Below are 27,086 nucleotides of genomic sequence, written 5' to 3'. Positions count from 1 at the left end.
ATAGGAGATGTGTATATGATACGTGATGTACAGTGTTGTGGTTTGAATTCTGGCTGAAGAGGCCTCAGCTTTCTTCATAGACATGAAATCTGTCAGATGAGTAACACGAGTACTACCTTAAAGTAGTACCAATACTACATTGAGTCCTAAGGTTTTATACACAAGGATTCCCTCTTACTGCTTGCCCCTCACCTACCTAGGCTCAGCTCTCTCACTGCCAACCTCTCCACCAGCCATTGTTCCAACAAGGAAATCAAATCTGCCTCGGAAATTAATTAATTAATAATAAATCCTACACAGAGGAGAAGAAATGGGACTTAGGCCTGATGTGGCTATGCAGAAATCCAGACCATTCCCTTGATCATCAGGCAGAAAAGGAAGTAAAAAGTAATCTGAAGGATCAGGATGATGACACTTTAGAAATAACACAGCACAGAGGCCCATTTCCACCTCTAGGAATCTTAAAGCAATCCTTCAGAAAATTAGCTAAGCACCCTAAAGAGTCACATTCCCCAGTGAGTCATGGTGAAGAAAGTAAGATGGCTCCAGAATGCAGATTTTGAATTGGAAAAGGAAAAAGAGATATTGTAATCAGGGAGACCCAGTTGATTAAATAAATGTGTAAATGTATATAGGTCCTATATCACACACTTGAATAAATTCCTCTGAGTGGGGGGAGTCACCTATACTCCACTCAGCAGAAGTCAATGCCACATTCCTGAGTCTACATGCTCCTGAAATGACATGAACCCATGTCCCTATAAGGTCCTGGAATGGAATGTAAAGTTGGTGAAGACATGGGAAGTTGGACAGCAAAGATGAGTTGCTCAGGAAAGTTATTAGTTAAATAAATTACAAAATATCCATGTTATAGAATACTAAGACAAATGCAAAATTGCAGAAAATAATTAAGGATATGGAATATTTTCAAGCTATAATAGCAGAGAAATCACTTTACAAAACAAGTTGACCAATACAATTACATCAATATAGAGTGACAGAAAAGTCTAGAAAGTCTTATACCTGTTTCAGTTATCTATTACTATGTAACTACACCAAAAGTGTGTGGCTTAAAACAAAAAACAGTAATTAGCTCATTATTCTGGGGGTTGGCAATTTGCACTTGGCTTGGCTAAACGGTTCTTCTGCTGATCTCCCTTAAATTATAGCAGCCTGCTGGTGGCTTGGTGGGGGCTGGATGGTCCAAGATGGTCTCACTGAAATAGCCGGCAGTTGTTGATGACTGTCAGCTGGGCCACTGTCTCCAGGTGACGTTTCATCTTCAAGCAAGCTAGTCTTAGCCTTCAGCACATGGTGTTCTCAGGGCAGGAGGAGGGAAAGGACAAAAGCTGCAAGCCGTCCTAAGGCTTTGTCTGGGAAGTTTCACAGTGTCACTTCCACCACAGTCTGTTAGTCAAAGTACATCTCAAGGCCCTGCCTGATAGTTACCTAACCATTTCAGTAGAAGGAGAGCAAAAACTTCCTGTTCTGAAAAACAAAAACAACAAGTACAACAACAAAATCCCTGACCTTGAGCTTAGTTTTCAGATATGCTCAGTAATGTTTTCCTTTCCTCGGGGTTCTTCATCCAGAGAACTGCACTGTAAGGGGAGGGAGGGGGGAAGGGTAAGAAATCATGAGACATCAGACCTTTCTTGGAGCACAGAATGGCTAAATTGGAAGAAATTCTTCAACACCACACAAGCTCCCATCATCTACCACATACATGCTCAGATGGAAATAAAAGGGAGATGGAAGGTCTGCTAACCTTAATAACAAAGGGAAAGGCCAGGGTCACTGATATCCAGGGCTGAAACTTTAAGTTCACAGCAAGTTTCCTAGGGAGACAGCTTTGGGAATGATGTGGTTCTGAAATATGGAACTTGACCTCAGCTCCCAAGGGAGATGCTCTGAGGAATGAATCCTACTCCTGGGCTCTCCCCATGTCTTCCTAGGACTCTGCCCTAAGGGACACTACCAACCCTGAAATTCATTCCAAAAACAGCTTTGTGCTTTTTTGCTTGCACGTACCCTTTATCCTACCACTCAAATATCTGACTCCCGATTTGGTGACCATCTCTCTGCAGCTAGGGTCCACGGCTATAAAGCAGGAGAAAAGACGCAGCAGCAGGGAGCCCACGGATACAGATCCTAAGAAAGGAAAGACCCTAAAATTGGCCCTTAGGCGGGCAACACGCTACTCATACCCCTCTGTGTTAAGCACCAGGCTGGGCGCTGGAGGTGGCGGAGCCCTAATAAGGAGCCCAGGCCAGGCTTCAGTGCAGGGCGACCCTGGTCAACACAGGCATCGTAGTCTTTACAGGCACAGATACACTTTTAGGGGAGATATTTAAAAAGCCCCTCATGCCAACGTTAAACCCAGAACTGCAAAAATGAAGCTCTACTCGGTAATACAACCCTACGCGGTCACAGAATCAAAAGCCTCTCCCATCACATTAGGTAACAACAGCAATGTCGTCTCAAACCCCACAGTGTCACATAGCCCGCATCAGAGCCGACCACAGTCACCCCAAAGGTCCCGCATCCGAGCAGGGACACACAGCACAATCACGCACCTGTCATGGCCTTATCACAGCGCACACAGCCGTCTCGTCCCCGCCACAAACGCTCACACTTAAACACGCATACATACGCCTGAGCTCCGCGCTCCGCACGCCCGTCTGCGCCATGGGGCCTCGGGGATTCCTCACCTGAGCGCCCGCCGCGCCCAGACTCCCTTGCCCACTCGGAGCGCGACGACTTTTGAGGGTTTCGCAGGAGAACCAGACAGGCAAAGTTGTTTCCAAAAGCGGCCGGGGGGCTGTGGGAAATGTAGTTCAAGGCCGGAAAAACCCGGATGTCGAGAAGGCGCGCCGAGGCCGCGGCCGCGAAGACGGAGCCGCGGAGACACTTGGGAGGTGCAGCCAGCGCCGAGTACGCAGGCGCAAGCGGCTGGCCAGTGGTCCAAGGTGAGGCTGGTCGGCCGGGTGGGCTCTGAGGAGGGCGTTGGTGGCGGGACCCGCGGGGATGCCGAGGAGGGACCGTCGGCTGGAGAAAACGACGAGGAAGGAAGAGGGAACCTGGGCGGAGAAGGACGAGGAGGAAAGCGAGAGTCTGGGCCCTAGAGAAAGCGAGGAGTGAAGCTAGAACCCAGGCAGGGCAGGGAACCGGGAGCCAGGGCCGGGGAGCGCCCGAGAGGGAACGGGAGTCCAGGCTGGGGAGCGCCGAGGAGGGACCTGGAAGTCCGAGGCGGGTGGGAGCTCGGCGGGCAGGAATTTTGTCTGATTTTTCCCGGTGAGGAATCCCCAGCTCTCGGAGGGCGGCCTGGCACGCACAGGCACACACAGTTCGTATAGCTTTTTGTGCCTGTGCTTGTGTGTGTTTGGGCATGTGGTGCTCCGTGTAACGTTGTGGAACCGATTGTTTATGAAAGTAGTAGGTCTCTGCCTGTGTCTGATTTTTAAATTAGGTGCCAGCCGAGTTGTGTTTGAGACTGTCTGCAACTTTGGAGAAGCGACAATATGGGGTTTATAAGTAAAACTTTGTTACTTTGTGTAGAAGTATGTATGGGCTGTGTGAGATTATGCGTGACATGCGTGCCTGTGGGATTGTGATTGTGTAGTGGATGATATAACTGAATATGTCTAATTTTTGAAGTATTTTGTGTGCACAATCCAAAGTGACTATGATTGTGGCTCATTGTGTGGGATGAAGTGCTTGAGAAATTGGATGTGTGACTAGTTAAGTATGTATTGTTTAGATTATCTAAACATGGGCCATTTTATATGCTTCAGAATTTGACTCTGTGGCAATTAGACAAGTAGAATAAATAGAGATTTTAAAAATGGAGGGGATGAGATAAAATTAAAATGATTTTCAGATGGCAGGATAGTATATTGGGAAACCCCATATGGACTATCCAGAATGTTCACTGTAGTAATCAGTACTTCAAACTCTCTCTCCTCCTGGAAGCTTGCAGTGCTTCCAGTTTCTTCTCTAATTTCTCAACCTCTATTTTGTCTCTACTTCCTCTAGGTGGGTAGTCTCCAGCTGGAATGGATTGGGAACTGGAAAAGGGAAGAGACGTCAGGGACAAGAAGAGGCTAACATGACTGGTACTATTATAATTTAGTGTAAGTCGTCTTTTACCTTCTGAAAGAACCTCCTGCTGGGAACTTCCGGAGATACACTGCCCTTCTGGGCACAGACACTTCTCCAGCTGCCTCTTCAGTGCTTCCTCTGGGCATGCAGTGGCCCACCTGGCTGGTCTGGTCTCTCCAGTTAGTCCTCTTGGACAGGATCCAAGCCAGCCTAGACAGGCTCCATCCATGGGTTCCCCATCCAGAGCTCAGGTGAGAATTCACCATCTCAGCCACTTTGCCCTCCCAAATCCTGGAAGCATGTACTTTTCCCCCCACAATTCTCCCACCACTTTGGTTCCTACTGGCATGAGGGTCTGAAAGGCCTCTTGTTTATTATAAGGAAGGGAGAAGCACTCACTTTTCTTCCCTCTGTAAAGCTATGTTCTAAAAACCATTTACTCCTTTACTGAGATATTCCCTTCTCTCAGCCTCTCCAGCCTCTTGAAGTAGGAGTGAAACTAATGGTAGCAAAACTTTATAGTTAGCTGCTCTACAAGACTTCATTTTTAAATGAGGAACACTTAGAAACTTGTTTTGCTCACCATCTTTGGGACATCTGCTGAAACAGGCCGAAAAATTTCTTTGTTACCATTCTGTTAAAAACAAACAATGATAGCAATTAGAAAACTCAGTTTTGCTGGAAAAAAAAAAAGTTAAATCAGTAGGCTTCACAGATATGTGTTTGTGCATATGTGTATATATATGTATCAGAAAACTATGGCAAGTGGCCAGTGGCCATCAAAAATATGAGATACAAAGGATGTATAGAAAGATTTGTTTTAATTAATCCTAAGGGACTCAAAAATCCTTAGATAAAAGAACAGGAAGACACAATATAATAAAATGTCAAAACTCCCTAACATTTCATGCAGTTCCAGTAAAATTTTTGAACTTTCTGAAGTTCTTAGGAGAAAATGAACAAGCCAGAAATTCTGAGAGAAAAATGAGGGAGAAGTAGGCCTAGTTGATATTAAAATTGTTTGAAAACTGTAATAACTACAGAGTAATCTTGGCAATTAAATGCACAGATCAGTGGAACTAAATATGAAGTCCAGATCTACTCAAATGTATAAAGGAAATAAAGTATGTGATAAAGATGGCAGTTTTGATGAGTGGAGGAAATATAGATTACTGAATACCTGATGGTACTAAACCAGATGGCCCAATAATCTTTTTTTTAAGTTATTTTTGCATGGGAAGAATGCAAATTCAAATGAGAAACTATAAAAAATTAAGTAAATACAGGATTAATCTCCTTCTTTTAAATAAGATCAATCCAGAAAATAAAAATAACCTAACAGAAAAGTGAAAGAATTAGACCTTTCACAGATAAGAAACTAAAGATGTTTTGTGACTTATGAAAAGCAGCCTATCTTCTTCCATAATAAAAAAAATAAAAATTAGAACCACAATTTATACCTAGTAGATATAGGTATAGTAGGTATGGCAGGCATCAAGAAGTTTGTATCATAGTATATATTAGCATACAGAGTGACAGGTATTCCGATATATTGCAGATGGTGGTATAAATGGTAGAGCCTTAATGGAGAGCAGGTTGGAGGTAGTTAATAACAGTAGTCTGCTTAGGAGAGAAAAGATGGTGCTGGAGAGGAGGGGAGCTTGCCCAGAACCTAACCTGTTGCCCCAAGAGCCTGTATCTCTGGCTTTGGGGATAAAATAAGATTTGCCTGGCTCATTCTCCCCACTGTATTTATGTGGGATGTGCAGAGTGGACGAGGGCCAAAGCAAGGGAAACGGAGGCAATTTTAATTGAGTCGTAAATCATAAGAGAGCTATAAGGCATGTGGGGTGCATGTGGCTTCTTTTCATCTTGGCTTTGCCTTCTTAGGAACTGCCCCTTTTCTAAAGAGGAGCCCAAAGGAAGACTGGTCATCTTTTGCAAATCTCAAAACCATGGCTCAGGTGAGGTGATGGTTCCTCTCTCTTTTCTTTTTATTTTTTTAAAGGACATTTGAGCATTTGCCTTTCTTGTTCTGAAATCCTCCTGGCCTATCTTCCCCTTCAGGCAAGTGGTCCCATTTCTTCCCATATTGAACAAATAAGCCTTTACCTTCCACAAGTGCTCCTTCTAATTTTAATCAGCGTTCACACATTAAGTGGGTATATCATTCAACATCTTTCTCAATCTTCTCCCGGAAGCAATGCTGGGACAAAAGTGCATTTCCTCAAATTTAATGAGACTGTATTACCGCATGACCTTGTCTAGATAAAAACAGTCAAGATGGAGAGGGAATTGATAGATTGCTATTAAGAAGTGGCGAGAAGTCCTGTCTTGAGGCTTCGAGAATAGAGCTATGCTTGGCAGATTGTACAAAGAACTGAGAATTCTGTATTTCTCCTGTCTGCTCCTTCAGTTTTGCTCATAGCTGCAAACAATTCCTAAAAATCTGTGGCCTGCCGGTAACACTCCCCCAGTATGCTAATTGTGTTAAGATTTATTCCTATTTTTAAATTTCCTCTGATTTTTTTATTTGGATGCATGGGAAGTAAATATATATGCTTAAATCACCATACTGAAGTAGGAGTGTAACTCCTGAAATATTCTGCTCTTGGTTCATACTCTCTCCTGGTTCTTTCTTTCAGAAAATTTATCTTTATATCTGGACCTCTTAAATACTGGTGTTCTTATTCTGTATTGGTTCTCTTCTCTTTACAGTCTCGTCTTCCTATTCACAATCTACCACTATTATTCTAATGATGCTCAAGTAATTTTAATCCTAAACCTCTGGCCTGAGTGTCAAAATCATGTCCATCTTCCAACGAAATATCCCCACCTGATGTTCCACAGGTACTTCAGGCACATGGTCAAGATTTACCTCATTATGTCCTGCCCATCCTATTTTATTTTTGTTTTTTTCCCAACCTGCTTATGTCCCCAGCCCCTACCCACCTGCTAGTACAGCTAACTTGAGTTAAATGTCTCCTCTTTCACCACACAATCATTTAGTGAAGAATCTTATTCCTATACCACAGGTCCCTTCATCCCCACTGATACCATCTTTATTTGGGTGCCTCGCTCATAGTGGTCATTCATCTTCTCATTTAACACCTTTGCCCCTTTTCCAGTCCTCCACGTGCTCACCCCAGTGCTCACTTACAGATCTTTGTGTTTCTTGTGCTTTTCTGTTTAACTTTTGTGTGTGTGGTAAAATATACATAACAAAATTTTACCATTTTAACCATTTTTAAGTGTGTAATTCAGTGCTACTAGGTATAGTCACAATGTTGTGTAACAGTCACCACTGTCTAGTTCCCAAACTTTTTCAGCATCCCAAACAGAAACTCTGTACCAATAACATTAAATAACTACTCTTACGGTTTTTATAGCATCAGACCCAAAGCACGTTAAAGGAATGTATAAAAACAATCCATTACGGGAGAAGAAAATGTTAAAATGCTCAAGTTTAAATTCAAGAATAGGAATTATTAATAATAGTTTTCCAGGGGCTGGCCCTGTGGCCGAGTGGTTAAGTTCATGCGCTCTGCTGCAGGTGGCGCAGTGTTTCATTGGTTTGAATCCTGGGCACGGACATGGCATTGCTCATCAAACCACGCTGAGGTAGCGTCCCACATGCCACAACTAGAAGGACCCACAACGAAGAATATACAACTATGTACCGGGGGGCTTTGGGGAGAAAAAGGAAAAAAATAAAATAAATAAATAAATAAATAATAGTTTTCCAACTCACATCTCCTTTTATTTAGATCTTTAAATTCTCTTAGTAATGTTTTGTTGTTTCACTGTAAGAGTGTTGCAAATATTTTGTTATTTTAATCCCTAGGTATTTTTTTATGCTATTGCAAATGCTACTCATTTTTATCTCAAATTTCCATCATTTATTGCTAGTATATGAAAATGCAATTGATTTTTGTATATTGACCAGTCTTTCTAAATTCACGTAATAGTTTTAGTAATTTTTTTATAGATGCTTTAGGATTTTCTACATAGACAATCATATGTGAATAATGACTATTTTCCTTCTTGCTTTTGAATCCATATTCCTTTTATTTCTGTCTTGCTTTACTACATTGTTTAGAACCAGTGCAATGTTGAGTAGAAGTGTGAGAACAGACATTTTTGCCGTGTTGCTGACTTAGGGGAAAAGCATTCAGTCTTTCACTATTAAGTATGATATTAGCAAAAGGTTTTACATAGATGCTCTTTATCAGGTAAAAGAAGTGCTAGTTTGCTGATAGTTTTTATCACGAATGGGTGCTGAATTTTGTCAGAGGTTTTTCTACATGTATTGGTTTTTCTGCATGATATATGGCTTTTTTCTTTTTTCTAATAACATGATGAATTATATTGATTGATTTTGAAGTGTTAAACCAACTTAGTAGCCCTAGTATTATTTTTTTATACATTGTTTGATGAATTTGTTAATACGTTGTTAAGGATTCTTTTGTCTGTTGTTCGTAAAGAATTTGGTCTGTAGTTTTTCTTTTAATATCTTTGTTTAGTTTTGGTATCAGCGTAATGCTGTCTTATAAAATGAGTTGGAAAGTATTCTCTCATCTTTTTTTCTGAAAGAATTTGTGCAGAAGTGGTATTATTTCTTCATTAAATGTTTGTTAGAATTCACCGGTGAAGTCATCTGAGCCTGGAGATTTCTTCGTGAGAAGGTGTTTAACTAGCAGTTCAATTTCCTTAATAGAATTAGGGCTATTCAGGTTATCAATTTTTTTATTCAGTGAGCTTTTATAATTTGTGTCTTTCAAAGAATTTGTCCGTTTCATCTAAGTTATAAATTTATTGGCATAAAGTTGTTCAAAATATATTCTTTTTACCCTTTTGATGTTTGTAAAAATAGGTAGCAATGCCCCTCTTTCGTTCCTGTTATTGACAGTTTGTGTCTCTTACCTTTTTCCTTGGTCATTTGGCTAGAGGTTTATCAATTTCATTGATCTTTTCAAAGTACCAGCTTTTGATTTCATTGATTCCCTCCATTGTGTTCCTGTTTCCTGTTTCTTCCCTCCTGCTGTTACATTTTTTATTTCCTTTCCTTTTCGCCACTTTGGGTTTAATTAACTCTTTTTCTAGTTTTGTGAATAGAAGCTTATATCATTGATATAAGATCTTTATTTTTTTCTAATAGAACATTTAATGTTATAAATTTCCCTCTAAGCACTATTTAAGTAGCCTTCAACAAATTTTGACATGTATTTTCATTTTCTTTTAGTTGAAAATATCTTCTAATTTCTCATGATTTCTTTCTTGACCCATTGGTTTTTTAGAAGTTATATTTAATTTCCAGATATTTGAGGATTTTCCAAATATCTGTCTGTTACTGATTTCTAGTTTAATTCTGTTGCGATCGGACAACATACCCTATATAAATCTTCTTAAATTTGTGGAGACTTCTTTTGTAGCACAGATTATGGTTTAACTTGAATGTTCTGTGTGCACTTATAAAAAATGTATTCTAGTATTATTAGGTGGAGTATTTTCTAAATAATCAGGTCAAATTGGTTGATTCTGATGGTCTTCTATATCCTTATTGATTTTCAGTCTATTTGTTATAGCAATGAGTGAGAGAGGAAAGTTGAAATCTTCAATTATAATCGTGGCTTTGTTTATTTTTCCTTTTCAATCTATCAGTTTTTACTTACCGTATTTTGAAGTTCTGTTTCTTTCCTATTTTCCCAATTTTTTTTATTGTTGTTCCTTTTTTCTCTTTTCTTGTTTTCTTTTGGATTGAGAAACTTTTTTATGATTCCATTTTTTCTCTATTATTCACTTATTAGAAGTATATCTTTGTTTTATTTTTTTAGTGGTTGCCCTAGGCCTAGGGGTTGGCAAGCTATCATCTGAGGGCTCAATCAGGCATGCCACTTGGTTTTGTAACTAAAGTTTCATTGGGATGCAGCCAGTTGCCAAAGCATTTTGGATAGCTTATGTTGCTCTCTTTCAAGTACCCTGCTCTTTCCTTCTTCAATGGCTAATGTGTTGTTGCTCCCATCTATTGGATTTTTCATATCTCATATTTTTCTTCTCTACAAGTTCTACATGATCCTTTTTCATATCTTCAGTTTCTCTCGTCATGTTCATCTTTTCCTCTACATTCTTGAGCTTATGGAGCAAGACCCAGTTTAACATCTTTATTTGCTAAATCCATCACCTCTGTTATTTCTGGTTTTGTTTTTGTTTGTTTTTTTCTTCCTCCTGAATATAGATCCCATTTTCCTGCTTCTTTGCTTGCCTGGAAATTTTTTACTTGAATTTTAAATTGCTGCATGCTGTATTTTGTTGTGTTCCTTTAAAGAGTTCAGTTACCTCATATCGTTTTGACCCTTTTAAGGCTTGCATTTAAGCTTTTGTTGGTGTAGAGCAGCATTTGGTCTAAGGCTAATTTAGTCCCATTACTGAGGTCAGCAACCTATACCCCATGCGCCAGATCCAGCCTGCTGCCTGTTTTTTAAATAAAAGTTATATTGGAACACAGTCACACTTACTTGCTTATATATTGTCCATGACTGCTTTTGCACTACAGTTACAGAGTGGTTGTAGCAGAGACGATATGGCCCGCAAAGCCTGGAATATTTGCTATCTGGCCCTTTACATGAATAGTTTGCCAACCCCTGCTCTGCCAAAGCCTGTGTGGTATCAGGTCACTCTACTCTGGCTGGTGGGAGAACAAACTGTTCCCACGCCTGTTTGAGCTCTGGGAATTGTTCGCCCTATTACTTTCCTCTGATTCTTTCCCCCGCTTCATGGAGTTTCATTCCCTGTCTTTGCAGGTCAGTCTTCAGCCGTAGATTCACGGAGATCACTCTGCAGCTGTCTAGAGTGGTCTCTCTCTGCTGCTTCCTCCTCTTCAGTATTTTGCCTGGCAGTTCTTGCCATCTTGGACTCTTCAAATTCTCATTTCTGTTTCTTTAACTCAGGGTGACTGCCGGGCTCTGTTTCTGGTTCCCCTCCCTGGCCTGGGACCCAGAAACTACTTTTAGGCAGGAAGCTGGGGCAGTCATAGAACCTACTTTGTTTTCCCTTCTTTCAGGGGTCACCATTCTATGCTGTCAGCTGGCCAGTACTTGAAAACAGATGTTTAATCTATTTTATACAGTTCTTTAGTTGTTTATGGCAAAAGAGAATCTCTTTAGCAGTTAAATTCCATAGAAATGGAAGTGAGTATTGATTTGTTTTGTTTTATTGGACAGTAAAACTGGCTGAAAGCAAACCTCAAACTGTAGACTGTCAGATTTGTAGCAGCTTGAATGCCTGCTCTGTTTCTTTCACGTTTAATCAGGGTGCTTGGATTCTGGCCCGTGCATGCCTAACTGAGATATCAGCCAAAGGTGTGAACAAAGTCTATTCAAAGTCCTTGGGGCCCCCTCTCTGGCTTCCGTTTCTGTGGGATTTCCCTACTTCCTTTCCAGCTGCTCCTGTTGTACTAAACTCGGTCTTTTGGTTCTTCAAGCCTGTAAGACCATGGATTGATTTCCACCTGAATTTTATTTGCCACACAGGGTGTCTCCTGGGACCTGCCCTCCGGCTACAAGTGGTGTGAATTGACAGTTCTGTTGCTCTTCTGTTCTCCCAAGTGTAAACCCTCCTCTCCAGTTTCTGTCTGTTTGGGTCACTTTGCAGTGCTTTCAGATTGTTGCTTTTTATATTTTATCTGGAGTTTATAGGTGTTATCTGCAGTAACAGTCAAGTAAGAGCTACTCTGCCATTCTCGAGGCAGAACCCCAAACTCACCCATATTTTTTAATCAACTTTATTGAGGTATAATTTACATACAATAAAAAGCACCCACATTAAGTGCAGAGTTCATGAACTTTGAAAAGTTAGATCTGTGTATGTATAGATCTATGTAATCACCACAACCGTCAAGATTACAAAATTTCCAGTACTCCCAAAAGTTCCCACATGCCCCCGGTTGCTCCATTGCCACACCCAGCCTTCAGTAATCATGTGTCTTTCTTCTTCTAAAGTTCATATAAATGGGATAATAGAATATGTACTTTTTGGGGGATTGGCCTATTTAACTCAACATAATGTTTTTGAAATTCATTTATGTTATTGTGTATATTAAAACATTCCTTGTATTGCTGAGGAGTATTCCAGTATGTGAATATCCCACAACTTCTTTACTCACTTTTTGATAGATTTTTTTTTCTACTTTTAGACTATTTAAATGATACTACTGTGAGCATTTGCATAGAAATCTTTGTGTGGACTATATTTTCATTTCTTGTGGGTAAATACCTAGGTGTGGAATCAGTGGGTTGTATAAAAAATGTGTGTTTAAATTTACAAGAAAATGCCAAACTGTTATGCAAAGTGGTTGTGCCATTTTACATTCCCACCGGCAATGTATGAAAGTTACAGCAGCTTTGTATCCTCACCAATATTTGGTATGGTCATTTTTTAATTTCAGTTATTCTAGTGGGTGTGTAATGGTATTTCATTATTGTTTTAATTTTCATTTCCCTGGTATGATTTAAAATGGTGAGCATTTTTTATTTTGCTTATTTGTCATTTATATATCTTCTGAGTTTCTTCAGATCTTTTGCCAATTTTTAATTGGATTGGTTGTCTTGTGCTGTGAGAGTTCTTTATATTTTCTAGATGCAGGTCTTTTGTCAGATAAAAGTACTGTGAATATCTTTTCCCAGTCTATGACTTGATTTTTTATTTTCTTAATGGTGTCTTTCAGAGCTGAAGTTTTAAATTTTGACAAAAATCCAGTTCATCAGGTTTTTAAATTTTATGATCCATGCTTTTTGTGTTCTACCTCAGAAATCTTTGCATACTCCAAGGTGGACATATTTTAATCTTTGTTTATAAGAATGCTTAAAAGCATATAAGTATTATGGTTTTAGGTTTCCTTTTAAGTGGTGAATGATCCATTTCAACATAATTCTTTTGTATACTATAAGGTAAGAGTTGAGGTTCCTTGTTTTTGTTTTAATGGATATCCAGTTTTTCCAGAGTCATTTGTGAAAAGACATCCTTTCTCTACTGAATTATCCTAGAGCCTTTGTTGACAGTCATTTGACCATATATCCATAGTTGTATTTCTGTAGTATGTTTCATTGATTTGTATATTTTTGCTTTCCCTAGTATAACACAGTTTTGATTAGTGTATTAAGTCCTGATATTAGGTAATGTGAATCTTCCAACTCTGTCTTTTTTGGACTTGTTTTAGATTTTCTAGGTGTTTTATATTTCCATGTAAATTTTAGAATCAACTTATTGATTTCTGTAAAACAAGCTACTTGGATTCCGATTGGTTTTCAAGACTTTATAGATTGGTTGGAGATAATTGGTGTGTTAACGGTAGTAAATCTTCCAGTCTGTAAACCTGGTGTATCTCCATGTTTATTTAGGTCTTTCTCTATTTTTCTCAGCGGTGTTTTGTAGTTTTCAGTGTACAGGTCTTGCAAATATTCGTTAATTTTATTCTTTAATTTCATTTTCAATTGTTTGTTGTTAGTATATAAAAAAATTGATTTTTGTATTTTGATGTAAGTATTCTATGACCTTGCTAAATTCACTTATTGTTTCTAGTACTCTTTGCTGTATATTCCTTGGGACTTTCTACATATCTGGTCACGTTATCTGTAAATACAGTTTGCCTTCTCCCCTTCCAGTCTGTAGCCTTCTATTTCTTTTTCATTCTTTATGTATTGTCTACAGTGTTGAATAGAATTGGTGAGACACCCTTTTCTTGATCCAGATTTTAGGGGGAAAACAGTCGTTCACCATTAAGTACAATGTTAGCTGTAAGTGTTTTGTAGTTGCATTTCATCAGGTTGAGGAAATTCTTTTTTTTTTTTAATTTATTTTATTTAATATTTAAAAAAAAAAATTTTGTGAGGAAGATTGTCCCTGAGCTAACATCTGTGCCAATATTCCTCTATTTTGTATGTGGGACACTTCCACAGCATGGCCCAGTGAGCACTGTGTAGGTCTGTGCCTGGGATCTGAACCCACAAACCCCAGGCTGCAAAAGCAGAGCGTACGAACTTAACCACTATACCACCGGGCCAGCCCTGTTTCCATTTTTACTTTTGGGAGTTTTTGATATAAATAGATGTTAAATTTTATCTAATGATTTTTCTTCATTTGAAATGATTATGTAGTTTTTCTCCTACTTTATTCTAATATTATGATGATTACATTATTGATTTTCAGATGTTATACCAACCGTGCATTCCAGGGATAAGCACCAGTTGGTCATAAGGTGTTGTGCTTTTTATATATCACCTTACTCAATTTGCTAATATTTTATGGTTTTTTATCAGTATTCTTCAAGGATACTGGTTTATAATTTTCTTTGAATGTCTTTTCCTGGTTTTGGTAACAGTGTAACATTCCCCTCATAAAATGAATTGGAAAGTGCTACCCAGTCTACTGTTTGTTTTTCCCCCCCACTGTTTTTTTTAAGAGTTAGTGTAATATTCTCATTACCTCTTAAATGTTTGATAGAATTTACCTTGAAGTCTTTTGAGCCTGGAAAATCTTTGTGGGAACTTTTTAAATTGCAAATTCAATATCTTTAATAGTTGAGTTTTCAGGTTTTTTTCTTCTGGTAACATGTTTTTTAAGTGAATATTTGTTTCATCTACATTGTATAATTTATTGCCTTTAATTTGTTTATAATCTTGTTATCTATTTAATATCTGTAGGATCTCAGAGTGGGCATATATGACATCCCTCTTAATTTCTTAATCCATCTAACTAGAGGTTTTTAAATTTTATTGATACTTTCAAGGATTTGGCTTCAGGTTTCATTGATTTTTCCCTTTTTCTTATTCATTTTCTATTTCACTGATTTTTGCTTTTATCTTTACTATTTCCTTCTACTTGCTTTAGGTTTAATTTACTCTTTTTTAAAGCTCAAGATAAAAGTTTAAATTATTGATGTTTCTTGTTTTCTAATATAAGCATTTAAACCTACAAGTTTCTCTCTTAGCCTGTTTTAATTGCATCTTCAAATTTTGATCATTTTTATTTAGTTGAAAATAGTTCATGAAAATTTTCTTTTCAATTATTCTTTGGCCCAAGATTGGTTACTTGGAAAAGGATAGTTTAATGTCCAAACGTTTGGGGCTTGTCTAGATGTGTTATTTTTATTGATATCTAATTTAGTTCAGTTGTGGTCAGAGAACATACTTTGTATGATTTGTCTTTAATCCATCAAGATTTGTTTACGTTCTGTCTTGGTGTATAGTCCATTTGCTCTTGAAAAATGTATGTGTTATGAAATTATTGAAAATTTTGGTCTATAAATATCAAATGAGTTAGGTGGTTGTCAGTATTCTAGAGTTTCTAAATCTTTACAGATTTTTTTCCCATTTTGGTCTAGTTCTTTCAGTTCCTGACAAACATTAACTGTGATTTTGGACTTTTTAAAATCTTATTCCAACTTTTGTCAATTTTTGCTTCATGTGTTTTGAAACTCTTATTTAAGTACATATACATTTGTAATTGTTAGATTTTCCTGATGTATTTACTCTTTTATCATTATGAAGTGTCCCTTTCTTGTCTGTAGTAGTAATATTCATCAACTTGAAATCTGTTTTGTCTACTTTTACTATAGCCACATCAGCTCTTCCATATTTAGTGTTTGAATATCTTTTTCCATCCTTTTACTTTCAGCATATTTGTGTCTATGGTATTTAAAATATGTCTCTTGTAGATAGAATATATTTGTCTTGCTTTTTTATACATTCTAATAATCTTGGCCTTTTTACTGGAGAGTTTAGTCCATTCATATTAATACAATTAAAGGTATAGTTAGATTTACGGCAGCCATTTTGTTATTTGTTTTCTGATTGCCTAACCTGTTGTGTTTGTGTGTTTATTTTTATCCTTTTACTTATATTTTAGGGAAATTTTAGGTTCACAGCAAAATTGACTAGAAAGTACAGAGTATTTCCATTTACCCCCTACTCCTACATATTCGTAGCCTCTCCCATACCAACATCTCGCCTCAGAGTGGTACATTTCTTACAATCAATAAATCTACATTGACACATCATTATCACCCAAAGTCTGTAGTTTCCATTAGGGTTCACTCTTGATATTGTTTATTCTGTGGATTTTGACAAATATGACATGTATCCACCATTATAGAATTACACAGAATAGTTTCACTGCCCTAAAAATCCTCCCTACTCCACCTTTCATCCCTCCCTCTCCCCTAATCTTTGGCAGTGGCAACCACTGATCTTTTTACTATCTCTATAGTTTTGCCTTTTCCAGAATGTCGTATAGTTGAAATCATACAGTCTGTAGCCTTTTCAGATTGGTTTCTTATAGTTAGAAATATGCATTTAAGGTTCCTCCTAACCTGTTTATGTTCATCTGTTCCTACGTCTTCTTGTATTTTATGTCAGTCAAATATATTTTAATAATTCACTTTGATTCCTGTGTTGCCTTTTTAGTTATATCTGTTTGCATTGTGTTTTTTTTTTTTTGGTTGCTTTAGGGATTGCAATATGCACCTTTAACTTATTATGATTTACTTAGAGATGATACTGAATTACTTAAGGTAAAATACCTCAATCTTGCAACATTATATTTCTACTTACTGACCTCTCCATCTTCTGTTCTTTTGTTTGCCATGTATGTGATATTTATGCTTGTAATAAATGGTGCTAGAATGCTTATTCTAAGCGAAGAGTCTACAACTCACAGGCCAAATCCAACCTGCTGCCTGCTTTTGTACAGATTATGAGTTAGGAACGGTTTTTATAGTTCAAATGTTTGAAAAAAATGCAAAAGCAAAATATTCCTGACCTATGAAAGTTTTATGAAATTCACATTTTAGTGTCCATGCATGCAGTTTTATAGAAACAGAACTTTGGTCATTCATTTTGCATACTGCTGTGGTTGCTTTCGTGCTAAAACAACATAAAATGTTGACCAACCCCTGCCTGAAACAGTGGTGTCTTTTAAAGAAGGAAGGAAATGAGTATTTATGGTCTTTTATATGTAACTTTTCTCATCCTCTTCATTCCTTCCTAAAGACCTTAGTTATCATCTGATGTCATTTGTACATTCAGCCTGAAGCAATTCCTTTACTGTTTTTGATGGTCAGTTTGATAGTGGTGAATTCTCTCAGATTTTATCTGAGAATAGCTTTATGTTGCCTTTGTTTGTAATAGATAATTTTGTTGAATATAGAATTCTTGGTTGACGTTATCTTTGGCTTTTAGCTATTTGATTAGGATTTTCCAAGTGTGGTTTCTTTGGTTTTTATCCTTTTGGGGTTCATTAAGCTTTTTCAGTATGTAAGTTAAAGTTTTTAGTAACTGTAAATGTGTTGGGCCATTATTTCCTTAAAAGTTTTTCAGACCCTTTCTTTTTCTCTCTTTCAGGGATTCCAATTACATCTGTATTGGATTACTTTGAAATTGACCCACGGATCTGTGGGTGAATAGATCTGTGTAATTCTATTAGTTTTTTCTTATTCTTTTTTCTTTCTGTTCAGATTGCTTAATTTCTGTAGATCTATTTACGAAGTTACTGGTTCTTCCTTTTTCTATTTCTGGTCTGCTGTTGAGCCTATTTAGTGAATTTTCCATTGCAGTTCTTGTACTTTTCAGGTCTAGAATTTTCATTTGGTGCTATTTGCATAGTTTACATTTTGAGGTCCCATGCCAAGTTTTCTGTTACTTTTTTGAACACATTTAGAATATTTGAAGGCTTTTCTGACAAAATCCAACATCAGGACCCACTAGGATTTAGTTTCCATGATTGACATTTTCTTATAATGGGTCATATTCGCTCTCCTTTTTTGTTTTGTTTGTAGGCCTAGTAATTTTTGCTAGAAACCTAGACATCATGAATAATATAGTAATCTGAATTCTTTTATGTCTGTTTTTCAGAGGATTATTGGTTTTTTTGTTCTAGTAGGCAATTAACTTGCTTGGAATCAAACTTCACACTCTGCCCTCTGTCCCCCCCCCTCAAGTGTGAGGCAGCTGACATATCTGCTTGGTTTTTTAAGCTTCCAGCTGCTGCTGTTTGCCCTGGCCCCCAAGGGGAGGTGGGTTCTCCTTGTCTTTAAGTACTTTAACTCTCAGTCAAGGAATTGGTGCGTGTTTATACTTGATTTTGGGGGCTAATTTTCTTTAGTTCTCTTTCATCCAGAACTTCATCCCTTATACTTCCTGCTGCTTTTTCAGCCCCAACTTCTAACACATTGATCCAGTAAGCCTTCAATTTTCTTCTGCTTGAGCTGTGAGAAGGTTGTGGAATGCTGTTAATCAAAAATGCAGAAATCTCAGAATCTCACTAGGTGCACTTTTGTTTTTCAAGACTCTTTTCTGGTATCTTTCTGTCTGCTTTTTGCTAAGCCCTCTGTGATCTCACCAACAGTTGCTTAGTTTAACTATCAACCTGGAGTTCTGGCAGAGTTTATACTCAGATCCTTTCTGTAGTTCTCTCACTTCCAGAATTTATCCCTGAATCTCCAGCTCATCTGCCAGTCCTAAATTCTGTCCACCACCACCTTTGAGGAAGTAATCCATGGGGTTTTGGGTACCTTCATGCAAAAAACCAAAAACTTAACAATTCTTACCCATTGCAGTTTCTGTCCCTTAAGGATAAACTCTCCTCCAGTTTCTGCTTGCTTTGATTGCTTTCCAGTGTCTTCTGTTAGTTGTTTGTTATATAGTGTGTTCAGATTTCATAATTATTATCTGAGGGATTGTTTTCCTGACCAGTTCACTCTATTTTTGCTGGATGCCGAAACTCTCTCCCATGCATTTTATAGTCTTCCTGTATAAACACATTGATCTCAAAGGGGAAAAATTTGCCTCCTCAGTGAAGCCTGAGAAATTTTTCTGCCCTGTGACACACTGCATCCTGTAAATACTTGTGTGGTACCTGTAACACCTTCTTGCAGGTTTGTGTTTACACATACTTTCTTGAAGGTATGTCTTAACATGCTTTGAGGCTGTAGCTACTCATGAGCAGGGACAGTGTTTTGTATGTCTTGGCACCAGTAAACGAATACAGTTTTGGGTACAAAGTGACTTCACAGTAAATACTTTTAGAATATGAGTTATTAAGTAAATTTGTTGTTCCGTACGTCTACCTTGATTTTTGTTTTCGTTGCAATGTAAATCACAAAACAAGAAAAATGATAGGTTTTCTTTACAACTTTTCATATGACTGCCACAAAGGAATAGGATTAAAACTAGTCTCCAGTATCTCATCACCTTGTTCTGATCACAGTCCAATCCATTTCAGGGATCCGTGTCATTCAAGGATGTGACTGTGGACTTCTCTCGGGAGGAGTGGCAGCACCTGGATCCTGCTCAGAAGACTCTATACATGGATGTGATGTTGGAAAACTATTGCCACCTTGTTTCTGTGGGTGAGAAAACTCTCTGTGAAACTTTAGTAGCATGCATTTCCTTTCAAAGTGCCTAAAGAATGTGTGATCTTGAATTTTAGGGATAAGAGGTGATGAATTCTTTTTGGTTATCAGGAAGGATGAATATGTCTTCACTTGCCCACTGCTAGGTGTTAAGTTTACTGTTACACAAAGGAGGAGTATCTTAAATTGTATTACTGAACATGCACCTTACTAATTTTTCAAATGTACTGAAGCCTAAGCAACTTAATCCAAATCTTCCCTTATCAGGGTGTCACATGACCAAGCCTGAGGTGATCCTCAAGTTGGAACGAGGAGAAGAGCCATGGACATCATTTACAGGTCATACCTGCTTAGGTGAGTTTCTGACTCTCAAGCACATGAAATCTAGTGGAAAATAACTTTTAACTTTTAAAGTGGTCATGTGGTGAATGGCACCTTTGAGATATTTTGGGAGTATTTTTTAAAACCTTTGAAAAGACCTTTGTGCCTGCAAAACTTAAGTCAAACTTTCAAATATTACCCTTCCCATGTAATGCTTTTTTCCTGGGGCTGGCCCCGTGGCCAAGTGGTTAAGTTCGTGCACTCCACTGCAGGCAGCCCAGTGTTTCATTGGTTCGAATCCTGGGCGCAGACATGGCACTGCTCATCAGACCACGCTGAGGCAGCGTCCCACATGCCACAACTAGAAGGACCCACAACGAAGAATATACAACTATGTACCGGGGGGCTTTGGGGAGAAAAAGGAAAAAAATAAAGTAAAATCTTATTTTTTTCCTGAGTTTTCTTAATGTTATCAAAGGTAGTTCCCACTCTTAACTTAATCAAAATGTACTATAAGCCTTCCTTCTTTTAGATCTTTTTTCTTGATTTGTGTCTTTTTCTAGCATTCTCAGTCCTTTATCTCCTTGGATAGATTTCTTTCAGGCATTCTTAAGTCTATCTTTAAAAAAGAGAAAATTTTTGGTTAATGTTTCTCTTCCTAGTTGCTTTCTATTTTCTTTCTTTCTCTTTGTTTTATGTTACCTCAGATTTGTTTTCTGTGCTAAGTCTAAGTTCCCATTCTTAACTACAAATCTAGTCATTAATTTTAAAACTTGCTTGTCTTGGCCCAGACTGATAATTCCACAGTTACCATTTTCTTCCATTAAACTTTCATGGTTCATTTTGTATGGCTGATCATTCCTGAAATCTGCTGTTGGTTTGGGTAAAACACTAACTCGCTCTTTTCCTGATTCCCTGAGTGATTACTGTTTCCAGCTTGGTCTGTTTTCTTCAGCACTGTGGCCATATTGCCTGGAACAAAGCCTGCACATAATAGTCAACACATTTTTTTTTTAATGAATATTTTTTCACTGGACTCTCACTCTTATTTCTCTGATTTGTCCTCAAGGGATCTGCTCTTAAATTATAGTAATCTCATCCATTCTCAGCACTTAAGGTCTTTGTTTTATGTAGATGCCTCTGACACTGGCATATTCAGCCCATTTTCCCCACCTTTAATCCTTTAGGAATTCTACACTCTAATGTCTCACCTATTTTGTGACAATATGTTGGAAATGAAAATTACTAACTTTCCTAGCTCTTAAATTCTTTCCCATTATCTATTTCCAAATTATTTTTTCTTGCCGTGATATCAGCTTGATTCTTCTGTCTCTGTCATCATCTCGTGTGGATCTCTTCGCAATTTGTATTGTTTATCAGCCTGTGAAACATAGTTTACATCCTCTCATATTTTTATTTCTCACATCATACAAAATGACAGCTATCTTATTTCATATCTTGACTACTGTAATAACAATTTGGCTTTGCTAGAATTTGTCCTAATTCTTTCTCTTTATATTGTTACTTTCCTGACATGATATATCATCATTTGTTCCCTAATATATGAAATTGAAATTCTTCTTCATTCAAGGACTACCATAATAAGCCCTCATCTGGGCTTTTTGAGTTTATTTCTCTCTCTCTTTGGAAAACTCTTGCTAATTTCCACTTTGTATAGTCTCCTAATGTTCTCCATACATGTAGGATTTGTCATGATATCTATATTTGTCATTGTGTTGTGTTCTGACTGCCATATACTGTATATCTTTTAAGTTAAGTCTTGAGATTTCTTCTCCATGAACTATTCTTTGACTATTCCACATCATATCCACCTTTTCTTTTTCTGAATTCCCATGCTGCTTGCTAATTACAGCACATACAATTCTTGGATATGATTATATAATTTGATACATGATTATGCATGGTTTATGCTTAAGGATTCTTTCTTCCAAAGACAAGAGACAAGATCCTCTGTTTGAATCTTCTTTGCTTATTATATAATATGTTAGATATTCAGTAGTTGCTTCATTAACTGTTTGTGGGGCTAAGGGAGATATCTTTTTCCTCCATTCAGAAAGCATATACTGGTAAGTTCCTTTCAGATGTACCTGCTCAGGCCATGGCCCTATACATTGTGATGGAATGGGTGAATTCTACCAAATACTACCTATCTGTGATACATGGTGTTAATGTAAACTCAGAAGTGTTCAAAGGAGATAACCGATAAAGTATTCCTTTCAATGAGAGAGGATTACTATCAAAGTCTGCATTTTCACAAAATATTTATGACACAGTGTAAGCTTGTAAAAAGATTTGTTAAAATGATTTTTCTAGACCACAGTTATTTTCATGTTATAAAGGAATAGTGCTTAAGGTGATGGGAAATATGTCAAGGGCTTTTGAGATCATAAAACGGTACCCTTTTCTTGAAGATTCTCTAAATATGAGTAGAAATAAGACTGGAAGACAAGCCAACTGACTAAAAGAACATGAGCAAAAAGCATGTGATTAGGAATAAGTGAGGTATTTATAGGGCAATCAATCAGTCAGTCAAACTTGTTACAGGTGAGATTTGTCAGATATGTGGACAACCCTGAAAACTTGTCTGAAGACAAAAAGTGAATCTAGGTGATGTAAAGTTTTGTTTACAAGAGAAATTCCTTGTATGTTAATATTGGAGGCAATGGAGTCAAGGAAAATATCAATTTTTGAGCCTAGATTTAACATTGTTCCACTAGATGTGGGTGATTACAAAGTAAGAGAAGTCAGATATAGTTAAAAATTTATAAGAGAAATGAAGGTCAAGGTTAATGATGATTTAGAACTAGAGTGAACAGTCTACTCTTTCTAGTCCACCATATAGAAAACTGGAGTTAAGAAATGTTATCATATTGGGGTAAGACTTGAACCAGTTTTTCTTTAAACCTAAACAAATAAGCCAGCAATTAAAACAAGGAACAGTTATAGTTGATGGTCATGAGAGTTTTGTTATTGAACAATTCTGAAAGAATTGATAGTAACAGCGATCTGAATACACCAGTGAATATACCCCTAGTCAGTTTTAAAGTTCCTGTTGGAGATGTTTTCCTAGTTCTTCCCTCACAAGAGAAAATGATTCCCAGCCATATGGAGGATTAGAACCTAGACTGTTGGATTGTTTTTCTTAACACTAGGAAATTAATTGAAGCATAGAAAGATTAATTAGCCATTGATGGCTACATAGTAGGGAGTGGTGAAACAACTGGAAGTCTTTCACCTCGCAATCAAGGGATGAGTGTATATAAGTATAGGCACTGATCTGTGTGCTCCAAAAGTAGTCGTTCCTCTAATATTTCCCCTGAACAAGCTTTTTTACTAATCTTTCTTGTCTATCCTACTTAAAGCTTAATGCCCTGGATAGGTTCACTTCGTCACCTCTGAATCCACCTATCCAGGCATCAGTCCCTCTGCCACCAGTCTTTGTCTTCTCACTGCTTCTTTTTCATTTTGCTTTCTGCATGAAGTTCTGGTGCAAAGTGCAAAAGTTACTAGCATCCATTGCTTATTTTTTCATCCTTTTCCGCACTGAAGCATAGTTTTTATTTAGGTTCTTTGTCTTTTCCCAGGCTTGGAGGCATTTGTCTTGGGTCTTTTTTGGCCTCATATGCTAGACCCTAGTACAATTACTTTCCCTAGCAAATGTGTGCAGATTCACAAATTGTTATTAATTATATTCTTTTCTAGAAGAAAATTGGAAAGCTGAAGACTTTTTAGTGAAATTCAAGGAACATCAAGATAAGTATTCTAGATCAGTTGTATTCATCAACCAGAAAAAGCTGATTAAGGAAAACAGTAATGCACATGAGAAGACATTTACTATAAGCAAAAACTCTGTTAATTCAAAAAATCTACCTCCTGAATATGATACTCATGGGAAGATTTTTAAAAATGTTTCAGAATTAATCATCAGTAATCTAAGTCCTTCAAGAAAGAGACTTAGTGAGTATAATGGATATGGGAAATCACTCCTCAGTAGTAAGCCAGAGACAGCTCACCCTGGAGTCAAATCCCATAATCAGCATGGCAGGGTTGTCAGTCATAATGAAGTGCTTATGCAGTATCATAAGATGGAAACTCCAGCACAGTCATTTGGGTGTAATGACTGTGAGAAATCTTTCCTTAAAAAAGGAGACTTAATTACACCTAATAGAGCTTACAGAAGGGAAAACCCATCTGAATATAATAAAAGGAGAAGAGCAACAAATATTGAAAAAAAACATACATGCACTGAATGTGGGAAGTCCTTCTGCAGGAAGTCAGTATTGATTCTACATCAGGGAATTCACACAGAAGAAAAACCCTATCAATGCCATCAATGTGGAAATTCATTTAGAAGAAAGTCATATCTCATTGATCATCAGAGAACTCACACAGGAGAGAAACCCTTTGTTTGTAATGAATGTGGTAAGTCCTTCCGCCTAAAGACAGCCCTCACTGATCATCAGAGAACACATACAGGGGAGAAATCATACGAATGTCCACAATGTAGGAATGCCTTCAGATTGAAGTCACACCTGATTCGTCATCAGAGAACTCATACAGGAGAGAAACCATATGAGTGTAATGACTGTGGGAAGTCCTTCCGCCAGAAGACAACACTCTCTCTCCATCAGAGAATTCATACAGGAGAGAAACCCTATATTTGTAAAGAATGTGGGAAGTCCTTTCACCAGAAGGCAAACCTTACTGTACATCAGAGAACTCATACAGGGGAAAAGCCCTATATTTGTAATGAATGTGGGAAATCCTTCTCCCAGAAGACAACCCTTGCTCTTCATGAGAAAACTCATAATGAAGAGAAACCCTACATTTGTAATGAATGTGGGAAGTCCTTCCGCCAGAAGACAACCCTCGTAGCACACCAGAGAACACATACAGGAGAAAAATCTTATGAATGTCCTCACTGTGGGAAGGCCTTTAGAATGAAGTCATACCTCATTGACCACCACAGAACTCACACAGGAGAGAAACCCTATGAATGTAATGAATGTGGGAAATCCTTCAGTCAGAAGACAAATCTCAATCTACATCAGAGAATTCATACAGGGGAGAAACCCTATATTTGTAATGAATGTGGGAAGTCCTTTCGCCAGAAAGCAACCCTCACTGTACATGAGAAAATACATACAGGGCAGAAATCCTATGAATGTCCTCAGTGTGGGAAAGCCTTTAGCAGGAAGTCATATCTTATTCATCATCAAAGAACTCATACAGGAGAGAAACCATATAAGTGTAATGAATGTGGGAAGTGCTTTCGCCAGAAGACAAATCTCATTGTACATCAGAGAACTCACACAGGGGAGAAACCCTATATTTGTAATGAGTGTGGTAAGTCCTTCAGTTATAAGAGAAACCTCATTGTCCATCAGAGAACTCACAAGGGAGAAAACTTGGAAATGCAATAAATGGTGTGATTTCTTTGTGAAGCCTTTCCAAGTTATTATAACCCTTTAGTTTTTTTTTTAAAGCATGCTTAAACATGTTCATAAGGTAACTTTAATCACAAGTGTAATGAGTTATTTATTTAAATTGCCATACCATGTAACTATCTGCTGTTTACTAGCATATAAAATGGGTATGATCATTGTTATTGAATGCTATCAGCAATGAAGCTAATTTTTTAAGTTTTCAAGTTCTGCTGACTCAGTTTATAAAAAAAATACTTCTATAATATATCCAGAGGCAAGATACAAAATGGTTATAATCATCAGTCTCCATAAGAGAAAGAAAATAGGAAGTATATTTCTCATTGCAGTCTGTAGAATAAAAAGTAGTTATTACTTCCCCAAAGATTACCACTTCTCTGGCTTAAACATCATGAAGTAGTTTTTGCATGTCTTTAAACTTTATATATATTTTATCATACATCGTGAATTCTTTTGTGTCTTGTTTCACTCAACATTTTTAAGATTCAGACATTATTGCATGTGGCAGTAGTGTATTCATTTCCATTCTGTATACTATTCCATTTTAAGAATATAATGCTATTTATCTATCCTCTTGATGGATATTTGTATTTTTTATAATTTTGTGTTGTAATAAAAATACTGCTATAAATATTCTTGTATGTGTCTTTGTGTGTGTGTATGTAATTCTGTTGAATTTATACTAAGACTGGAAATACTCAGTCCAAGGGTGTATTTAAGTTTTTTCAGCTATGGTAGAACCACCAAACCTCTCAGACCTTTCTTAGCATGAGATGATTCACTTTGGGAAGTAACAGCCCTGATTGTAATCAATGTAGAGAAAGGTCTTTAGGTCATTCAGCTGGAGAATTCCTACTGAAACAAAATCCTCATAATGTATAATCCTTATAATGTGAGAATGCTGTTAGTCATCAATACATGAATATAATAAACGCAGAAAGGCCTTTAGCTGTGGCTTAAACCTTACACAAAACCAGAGAATTCATACTGGAGGGAATCCTATAGTTGTCATGATTACAGGGGTACTTCTAGCCATAGCTTACACCTTATTCAATATCAGAGAATTCATACTAAAGAAAGGGAGATTAAGAAGGGACATAGATAAGGAAAATTTGGGAGTATAGGAGTCACAGTAGACAGAATTATGAAATATATATATATAAGTAAGCCTATGTGTAAAATAAGCTTTTTATGACTTGATTTATTTCATAAGAAATGTGGGTCTGTGAAAATCCCAAATGAAAAGTCACTGGAGATATTTTGATGTTTGAGAATTAGAAATCTGCTAGAATAATAACATCTATAGCATCTTTTCTGTGAAAATAGTAAGCTCAGCTGCAAGTTGAACAGTTACTGAAGGCCCTTCTTGGGGAGGATAACTCATAACAAATATTCACTACATACATGAAGTCGTCATATGTAATAAACATATTTAAATAAGCTGAGTTTTTTACCAGTTGAGTAGAGCTGTAAACCGGTTCTAAGTAAGCAGGAAAATGGTTGGTATCTGACAATTAAAAATGTTAAACAGGCCTTCTGGCCTATGGAAAGGGACAGTAATCGCCAGTGGATCGTAAATGGAAACCTGCTCATCAGTCCTGGTCTTGCAGATAATTTCAGAGCAAAAAAAGAGCAGTGAGTGATGAGGAAAGTCAGACATAAAAATTGAGACTTGAAAGTGGCATAAGGTAAAAGATAGAATTCCTTATCTAACTGCACAGAACTTTGTGAAATTTAGCCTTAACTAATAATTACATCCATGCTTAGAGATTTTTTCTTTTTTTTTTTCTTAGAGT

At 37.3% G+C, this 27,086-nt stretch overlaps 2 protein-coding genes across 13 annotated transcripts in view; one reads left to right on the top strand and one right to left on the bottom strand.

The window, feature by feature from the left end:
• ZNF461 (zinc finger protein 461) overlaps positions 1–2,849 on the bottom strand; it is a 37,745-nt gene extending 34,896 nt beyond the window's left edge. For 3 of the 7 annotated variants that reach the window (XM_070224274.1, XM_070224279.1, XM_070224275.1), the window contains exons 1-2: positions 2,712–2,849; positions 1,531–1,601 (exon numbers count right to left, since the gene is read on the bottom strand). The gene's annotated coding sequence lies outside the window, so the exon portion shown is untranslated. Of the gene's footprint in view, positions 1–1,530; positions 1,602–2,653 lie in introns of all 7 variants that reach the window. The other 4 variants (XM_070224276.1, XM_070224280.1, XM_070224277.1 and 1 more) reach the window with 2 other exon arrangements.
• On the top strand, positions 2,836–25,921 carry ZNF567 (zinc finger protein 567). 6 transcript variants are annotated; one of them, XM_070224190.1, is made up of 6 exons: positions 2,836–2,969; positions 4,036–4,133; positions 5,992–6,065; positions 19,375–19,501; positions 19,772–19,858; positions 23,549–25,921. In XM_070224190.1, exons 3-6 carry the CDS (start codon positions 6,057–6,059, stop codon positions 25,267–25,269), a joined length of 1,944 nt encoding a protein of 647 aa, XP_070080291.1. In that variant the 5' UTR covers positions 2,836–2,969; positions 4,036–4,133; positions 5,992–6,056; the 3' UTR covers positions 25,270–25,921. The 6 variants fall into 6 exon arrangements, with proteins under 6 accessions (XP_070080291.1, XP_023507078.1, XP_070080293.1 ...); XM_023651310.2 differs by having other exon boundaries at positions 4,036–4,352; XM_070224191.1 differs by having other exon boundaries at positions 2,962–3,154.
• Positions 25,922–27,086: the final 1,165 nt, after the last annotated feature.

Source organism: Equus caballus, chromosome 10 (genome assembly GCF_041296265.1).
Source record: "Equus caballus isolate H_3958 breed thoroughbred chromosome 10, TB-T2T, whole genome shotgun sequence".
In the NCBI taxonomy this organism is placed as follows: Eukaryota; Metazoa; Chordata; class Mammalia; order Perissodactyla; family Equidae; genus Equus; species Equus caballus.
The sequence above is the reverse complement of the archived record's forward strand: the minus strand, read 5'-3'. Positions and strand labels throughout refer to the sequence as shown.

Coding starts and splice junctions, on each gene's coding strand:
- ZNF567 (XM_070224188.1), top strand. CDS start 4,329: ATGGGTTCCCCATCCAGAGCTCAG. Junction 19,502..19,771: donor TTGCCACCTTGTTTCTGTGG/GTGAGAAAACTC, acceptor TTCCCTTATCAG/GGTGTCACATGACCAAGCCT. Junction 19,859..23,548: donor TACAGGTCATACCTGCTTAG/GTGAGTTTCTGA, acceptor ATTCTTTTCTAG/AAGAAAATTGGAAAGCTGAA.